At 45.8% G+C, this 8,493-nt stretch overlaps 1 protein-coding gene across 2 annotated transcripts in view; it reads right to left on the bottom strand.

Moving 5' to 3' along the window:
• Positions 1–1,340: 1,340 nt before the first annotated feature.
• Positions 1,341–8,493, bottom strand: part of DPP7 (dipeptidyl peptidase 7) — a 31,988-nt gene continuing 24,835 nt past the window's right edge. The window contains exons 7-13 of one of the 2 annotated variants that reach the window (XM_038155920.1): positions 7,917–8,083; positions 6,724–6,784; positions 4,792–4,910; positions 4,552–4,708; positions 4,171–4,235; positions 3,286–3,356; positions 1,341–2,155 (exon numbers count right to left, since the gene is read on the bottom strand). In XM_038155920.1, the coding sequence (XP_038011848.1) occupies positions 2,014–2,155; positions 3,286–3,356; positions 4,171–4,235; positions 4,552–4,708; positions 4,792–4,910; positions 6,724–6,784; positions 7,917–8,083 (782 nt within the window). In that variant the 3' untranslated portion in view covers positions 1,341–2,013. Of the gene's footprint in view, positions 2,156–3,285; positions 3,357–4,170; positions 4,300–4,551; positions 4,709–4,791; positions 4,911–6,723; positions 6,785–7,916; positions 8,084–8,493 lie in introns of both variants that reach the window. The other variant, XM_038155921.1, reaches the window with a different exon arrangement.

The following is an 8,493-nucleotide window of genomic DNA, read 5'->3' as shown; positions in this document are numbered from 1 at the left end:
TCTGAAAAGTGGTGCTTTGGGGCTCTTCCCTTCAGCTCAGACAGCACCACACAACAGGGTTTTCTTTTTACCTCCCATGCTTGCATGCCAAAGGATTCAAAACATTATGGATGTTGGTGGCACTGACTTCAGACTTCTGCCATGATTTCTTTTATGGCGCTGCTCATCTGTCCTGAATGTCCATGTATATTATCTCTTTGCCATAGTATCTGAAAGCCTTTAGTTTATTTTTCCATATCAGTCAAACTATGTGTATTCCTTTGGAATAAGAACTGTTTGTAAGAGGAAAATAAGAGCTCAGTATAGTTCAAGAGAAGAGGATTAAAAAACTTGTCCTTCTGGAAGGTCAGCAGACAGCCAGGCCTCCTTTCTCTTCAAAGCACAAACCCAGCCCTAGTGACTGGGATGACTTGCAGTGACTTACTGAAACACTTGACCCTGAACCTGGCTGTGTTCGTACATTGCTGGGCTGATGATCACTGGGTACCTGCTTAAGGGTGTGAAGGGTGCTGTTTGAAGGAAAATAAAAGCAGGATGCAATCCTTGCTCTCTCCTTTTTTTCCCTCATGTGTTAATCCTGAATAATGGCTGGGGTATAGCAAATTTGAATTCAGAAAAGTTGCAGGCTCTGAGCCCAAAAGAGGATGATCACTTCAGTAAGGCATACTTGATATAGCAGCAACAAAGCCAAAGCCTGACTTGAGCAGGAACAAAAAGAACAGTGGCAGCTCTAAGCAGGACCCATGGAGGTTTTCATCAGCATGAACAGAGAGAATTCAGGTTGAGCTGAGGATGTAGCAGTCTTAGAGTGGCTTTTGTAGGGAATGGAGTTTGACTAATTCAGTCTTCCAAGTTGTCCTTCATTTACACGTATCTGAAATAGCTGATCAGTGGATCCATCTGTTCCTGCTCTCCTCAGCATCCCTGGCTAGAAGGACCAGAAGCTTTGGTCTTTCGTTAAGAACAGGGCAGAGGTGGATGAAACAGATCTCAGCACCCAAATACTGTGAAACACCAGCAATGGCTCTGGGAACCAGTCCTGCTGTGACCAGGGAGGGCCCAGCAGTGCAGACAATGACACCAAGCACTGCTGTGACTGCTGCAGAGTGAAAACCTGTGGGGACTCAGGAAACCTCTCCACTAACTCGTAAAATCAACTGAGGGCAGCCAGTTACCAGGAATTAATATTTTGGCAGTTATGCTAGTAATTATTGGTGCTTAGTCAGTCTAGTAGCACCTGTTCATGGGCAAAGACTCGCCTGGGTGGGAAGATGAGAAGGAACCTTTTTTATCTTCTTTGGTTATACTACCAAGCCATGAAATTATATCATACCCTTTAATAAACTTTTCTATCACAGACTTTAATATACTTGTAATTGATTTTAAAAAGCTCTGAAGATGTCTCAGTGGAAGTGTGCTTTACTGGTCACCAATACACAGCCCTTGAGTGACAGCAGTGCATGCCAGGATTCCTTTGTGTAAATCTTCATCTCAGCAACTGGAATCTCTTCGACAAGCTAAAACAGTCCTAACCCACAGCTCTGGCTAAGACTGATAGTCTGTTTTAGATAACTGGTCACCAGTGGAGCTCACCATGACCCTGTGTCAATCATAATTATACCTCTGCTTTTCTACTAACCCTCTAGTATTTCCTTTTTCTCTAAAAATAGTTTCTTTTCAACCTTAAGGTGCCTCATGCACCCTGAACCACCCTGTTCAGGGCTGTGATGGTTCTTGGACCTTCCAGGCAAGCTTTTTCCTGCTCTTTGTAACAGCTCATTCTGAACAGGCAAGCATGGAGCCCAGAAAATGTGGTTTTGGCTTCTGTCAGTGATTTGGCCTTTTGTATTTCTTTTCATGCTTAATGACGTGTAAGTGGGACACTTGGGAAAAGGGAGTTCCCACCATCACGGCAGAGGAGAGAATAGTGTCCCAGCCAGCAAAGTAGAACCAGTGCAGCCGGCTGCTGTGTCTTGTGGTAGCTGCACACAGGGGCTGCGGGGATGGAAGGGCTCAGGGCTGACTGCCTGCTGCAGCTCCTGTGCGCTGCTCCTGCACCTGCTCCATGCCTCCAGATTTCACCCAGCTGCTGATGATCCTGGCTTCAAGCTTGCGCACCTCGGTGACAGATGGGGGGTCAGCTGGGTTGTGTCCCCTAAAAAGCAGAGGAAAGCAGAGCAGTGTCAGTTACTGGACAGTTGGTATTTGCCTCCTGCACAGGCAGAGTCTGCAATTTTAAGTACAGAGACTGGTTTGTGTTTCACATGTATGCCCTGGAAACCAAGTTGCAGTGTCCGATCTCCAGTACAGAGGGGCAGCAGGCCCAAGCTTGCCCTTGCTGGCTGCCGCCCCCTCTGCTCCAGGCCTAAAGGCAGATGCACTGGACTACTTCATGTGACTGATTGCTGCAGGATGTCTCACACTTGCACAAGAACATGATCTAATGACAGTAGGTGAGATGAGTGCCACGTTCTGCACAGCTCAGCATCCCTGCAGGCTGAAAGAGCCCTGTGCTGGGGAAGATGATCACTCTTCCACATTGGGCTGCAATAGCCTTGTACCCATCCTCTTTAGGTACTTGCCCTGTGCTAGGCGCTGGTGAGGCCACACTTCAAATCCTGAGGTCAGTTTTAGGTCCCTCTTGACATATAAGACATGGAAGGGATGGAGTGTGTCCTGGGAAGGGAATGGAGCTGGGAAAAGGTCTGGAGCACTAGGAATAGCTGAGGGAGCTGGGGGTCTCAGCCTGGAGAAAAGGAGGCTCAGGGGAGACCATCTCACTCTCTACAACTCCCTGACAAGAGATTGTAGCCCAGTGGGGGGTCAAGCTCTGCTCCCAGGTAACAAGGGACAGGATGAGAGGAAGCAGCCTCAAGTTGAACCAGGAGATCTTTAGACTGAAGAAGAGGGAGAATTTTTTCATGGAAAGGGTTGTAAAGTAATGGAACAGACTGCCCAGGGAAGTGTTGAATTCACCAACCCTGGAAGCATTCAAAAAACTTGCAGATGTGACACTTGAGGACATGGTTTAGTGGTGAACATGGTGGTGATGTTGGGTTCATCTTAGAGATCTTTTCCAACCTCAACAACTCTATGATTCTGTGATTCTAAAATATCTAAATAAGATATATAAAATAGATATATAGATATATAGATATATAGATATCCATTTTATATATCTTTTAGATATATAAAATATCTCCTGGTTGGTTGGGTTGTGACTTGCTGAGATCAAATACCCAGGGAATCAGGATTTTGCCAGCTGAAGCAAAGTTTGGTACTTACCGGAGATCAAGGTGATGGGCACCTCCTTTAATGGTAAGTGCAATCAGTGAAGGGCTGAGACTTCTGTTTATCTGGGAGGAGAAGGAGCAAAGATCAATTATCACAAAGTTACTGGACATGAGTTCTGAAAACTGGAACATGATCTGGGCAAGACTGAGGAAAAGCATGGGAAGACATCCTTAGTACGACTGGTATCTGCAGCTAACAGTCTGTATGAACTAGATCACCTGTCCCAAATGAAGGGAATGTTTTCCACAAAGTGGGAACTTTCAGCTGATTCCAGTATAGGTAGTTGGAAGTTAGGTCTCCTTTGGATTCATGCACCCTAAGCAGCCTGTTCTTCCTGGGATTCCAAGCCCGTCTAAAACACTGAGCTTCAAATCAGGAGCTCAACTAACACAAAATCCAGTCCTGGGTTTTTAAATTTTAGACTGGACACTGACAGCACTCTGAAGTTTTGTTGAATCTAAGACAAAACATCTCCTAGTTTGTGTCACTGCTCATAGCATCCGCCTGGTCTCACCAAGTGTGCTAGGACTAGAGAGAGCCAGGAGCACTGGCTCATGGCTGGCAGCACTGAAACCACGTATGAACACTGAAACACACCAGGTTGTGGTTCAGACCCTGGGTGTGGGGTAAGGAAGGTCCTGCCGTGTCTGCACTAGTGAAGCCACATTTGTTCCATCGGTATTCCTGGCTGATGGACACTACTCAATGTGTCCATCATTAGTGTCCCGAGAGTCCTCAGTGGTTCACCATGAAACAGCTGCTCACAGGAATTCAGGTTAAAACTGAATTGCCAGTGCTGCTCTGGAAGGGAGGGAGGGCAGTATGTCACCTGCAAAGGCTGCTCTGTGCTCAGGGTACAGGAGTGCACATGCTTACCCCACCTCCAGCCCATGGGTCCAAGTCTCCGTTTGAAAAAATGATGTTGCTTGCACTTTTCAGGTCTGAAATTCAGAGAGTTCATCATTAAGAGGTCTGCTTCCTGCCCAGTTATCCAAATGTGTTTGGCTACCGCAGCAAACATGCCCAGAAGAGAAAACATCAAATAATTGAACAAATTACTGGTAGTTTTTATGTTTTCCTCTTCTCTTCCAAAGAGAAACAGGAAGGTCTGTTTGGTTCAAGTCAGCACAAGGCTGTGACTTTCTGCCAGGACTCATTAGTGTGCTGTGCCTGTCCTCATGGGGCTCAGCTGGACAGAGGGTAACAGGGAGACAGCTACAGGGTAAAACAAAGGGACAAGCAATCAGCACAACTCACCTTCCCCCCAAAAGTTTGTCCGCAGCCAGTGTGCTCGCGGCCTCACATGCCACTTCTTCCAACAGTACTGCTCACGCATAGCCTCTGTGAAGGGCATCTCAGGGAACATGTCCGTCACGTTGTTACTGTTAAATGTTAAGTTGATCTCGGTGCAAACCTAAGAGAAGCACAAGAGCTGTCATGGGCCAGGGGCATAGACAGGACAGCAGCTCAAACCTGCTGGGGTCTCTAACCTCTTACCTGGTAGTCCCAAGCCTCTGCATCTGAGCCAATGCCACAGCCCGTGGGGTCAGCACAGGACTGGTACAGCTGGTATATGTTATAACACTGTGTCAAGCCAGAGGAGTTGTAGAACACCCCTGCCAGGTGGGAACACAGCACAAAACCAGTCAGTAACTGCTGTCTCACCCACCATCTCCCACATGAACTTCATGGCCAAAACTAAGCCAAGGGTTGCGTGAGTGTGCAAGGATGGGACAGAACTCACAGAGCCTGGAAATGTGCAAGGTTACAATCCAGCTTTATGGCAAAGCTTTTACATGGGGCTGACAAATTCCTTCAGACGACACAAACTTGGTTATTGCCCCCAGTTCAATGCAATATTGTCCTGTTTAGACAATTTTCTTTGTAATGGGTTAAAAGTCTGGATAGCAGGCAGGGCTTCAGCTATGCCTGGTAGAGCAGGTCCCTGTGGCATCTTGCTCAGCTTACTCCTCTGATTTCCCAAGAAGAAAACTCCTTCCAAGCCATGCCATTCTGGTATTTTATTCAATTTCTTTTGAGGCTCTGGTTGCTAAATGTGAATCAAAACTCTGGCACCCTGAGCCCTACGATGTTCAAACAGATGTTGGGACACTAGTTTCCTTTATCATGAACCAAGCAAACCTGATGTGACAGCAATACCACTTGAGACATGATATGATGGGTAAGTGCTAGTTTGGTTCTCTGCAGGTAGAGGAATGGATTCACATTAAGGAGACGGAGTATTATTGCCCTGGAAGCAATCAGTATCTCCATTCACATTGTCCCCATTCACCTGTTGCCCATTCAGCATCACAGCCCAGGGCACTACACTCTACCTGGCCGGTAGGTGGGCTGATGAAGCACATGTAGAAAAAAGTGTTTTCCTGTATGACACAGAGGGTCAGGTATGGAGGAAAGCCACTCCCCCGCCTAAAGTTCTGGCAGATCATTCCTCTTGTATGATTAAACTCCACCAAGTGAATGCAGCTGGGGAGACACAGGGAAGGCAAGAAGTGCTCTCCTAGAACTGGGAGAAAGAAATCCACCCTTGGCCTATTCATCTCAAAGAAACAAGACTCCCACTCTTCCTCACAGAAGAAGTAGCATGTGAATACATCCAGTAGATCTGACAGTGTTTGTCAAGACATTAGTGTTTTAAGAAAGCTTCTAGCTGCCAGCCTAATATCTTTAGCAGTGATTAAGGATTGGTACATTTCTGACTTGGGGCACAAAGATCATTTGGAAAAAAAAATTAGCTCCCAGTCATACTAAAATTGCATTAAATCTGTAAGAATTCCTTTTTTTTTTTTTTTTTTTTTATGTGCCACTCAGAACCTGTTTTTCTGAGTAATGACCAAGGTAGAACTTGTTTTTAATAAGCAACTTGAGAGATTTTATGAAGAACTCTTCAGAAGTTCTTTGAATTCTATCTCTATTAATAATTTCCTTACAAACACTGCTGGCTGACAAAATAAGTGCTCACACAGATAAATGTATATGTGTGTATACAAGATGTATTTAAGATTACCTTGCCCCTGGATTAAGACCACAGGACTTGTTCTCAACAAGGAGACCAGAAAACTTCCTTCAGTGAATGTGCACTGAGCCCATGACTGCTGGAGCCAGAGTACTGGTAAACTTCTAGAAAAGAACTAAGTATCTCAGAAGTCCACATCTCATGGATAGACAACAGGCTATGGGGCTTCAACGCCTGAGAAACATGACAAGAATTAAGTTGGGAAAGGTGAGAGAATGAGCCTATGGGCCACTGTGAGATGTCCCAACAGACAAAATTAACGGGGGGCAAAATGTCCCTGAGGGAGATCAGAGTCGTACCAGCTCCCCTTACACAGCAATGTGACAGGTCTACTGATAGGTGCTTCTAGAACACATGGTGGTACATAAAAGATGCAGCTGATAGTAACTTACCAACAAGAGCAGCCAAGCCTTTAATTGGGTCTTTATAGGCGACAATTTGTTCACAGCCAACCTGGGTAAGACACATTACAGGCAAATGGCAGACAGAACAGTTACCAGTTGCTTTGTGGAAGGGCTAAGCTGGAAGATTCATTAAAGTTATTATTTACATATTTTATGGTTCGGTAGCTTTCCAAAGGCCTAATGCAATAGGTCTTGAAGTTTTTAGCTTCCTCCCCTGTAGCAACAAAATACATAGAAGCAAGGAGACAGGACAAAGGCAGACAGTTCCTTCACCAAGTTAGGGAGATGTGGAGGAGCCACAGTGATACACAACAGTTCCTTCTACAATCAGAATATTTTAATGCCCTTTTCAGGGATTGGGGGGAATGTGCAGAATAATTATTTCCATTTTAGAGGTCATTAAACAGACCCTAGAAGGAAACTGGATGGCCGGTGGAGCCAGAGGCAGCATGTCCAGAGTTCCAGTGCAGCAGAGCCTGTGTGACCTCTTGCACAGTGTGCTCCAGGTAGGACAAGAACCCTAAATGCCACAAGGCCAGAGGCAAATCAAGTCCCATGGGCTTGACAATGCACCAGAAGATACCAAGAATTGCAACAGCCTCTGGTGATCTGGGATCAAAGCTGGTACCTTTCAAAAGCAGCTGGTGTCTTAGAGGTCTTTGTAAACCCCTGAGAACTTGGCCCTTTTCCCACATTTTGCCATCTGTGATTCTCTTGAAAGTTCACCTGTTTCCCAGCCCCCACAGCAGCAATTTTTTTTCTGCATTATACCTGAGGTATGTCAGCTTCCTGAGCAATACTTTGAAAAAAGCCTGATTTTCACATCTCCATCCTTAACCAGCAAGAAAAATACATCTCTGAAAGCATGTTGAGACGGGCGACGGGCTACAACAGAACTACTTTTTTCTTTTTTTAAAGCTACAAGTTTTTAGTATTTAAAAGCTGAAGTCAACAGCTTTGCACAGGTGTTTGTGTCTAAGGTAAAGGCAGAGCAGAATAGGAGTGACTCCAGCAAACCTCACAGCAGTCACCATCACAGAGAAGTTTCAATTGTGTTTATTTACTGTTAGACTGGAAGGGCTGCAACATCCACCACTACTGGTCACCCTGTGACCAATATCAATGGTGTCTGCCTGACAGTGTCCTAAGTTCCAGTCACCCACTCACACTGATGTCCTCACCTTCACTGGATTGGCAGGGAGGTCACCCATGAAGTCGGTTTTGTATGGGTAGTCCATCATGGCCATCATGGTGAAGGCATTTCTAGCAAAACCAAACAGCTGGTAAACATCCTCCTTGTTAGAGATCTTATTGCATGTGGCCATTTTGCTGCTGATCTCATCATAGGCTGCAAAAGAAAGGAAAATAGAAGACACAAATTTTAACAGAGGAAAGTAATACCAAGCTTCAGCATCTTGTTTCACTCAGGAGTAAAAGAATGCTGTAACATAAGATGAGGTTTTTAGTGGAAAGGACACATTGCATCTAAATTTACACACAGAACGTTCAGGCATAGCTTCCCTGAGCAGCGTCACAACCTTGTGTGGCCCAGAGCGCATGCTCTGCCCCTCATGGCGCACCCTGGGGAGCCTGGAGGAATCATGCCTTGATGGCTGCTCCTGCTCATGCCTGCAGGCCCTTTCCCTGGCAGGGCTGCTGTGTCCCACAAGGCCGGCTCCCCAGGCAAGGTCTTGTGCAGGAGAGCAAGGTACAACACAGAGGAGCCAATGAGTTTCAAAAGCTGGAAAAACTGGCAGA

Source organism: Motacilla alba, chromosome 17 (genome assembly GCF_015832195.1).
Source record: "Motacilla alba alba isolate MOTALB_02 chromosome 17, Motacilla_alba_V1.0_pri, whole genome shotgun sequence".
Lineage (NCBI taxonomy): Eukaryota > Metazoa > Chordata > Aves > Passeriformes > Motacillidae > Motacilla > Motacilla alba.
This window is presented reverse-complemented; position numbering and strand designations above follow the sequence as displayed.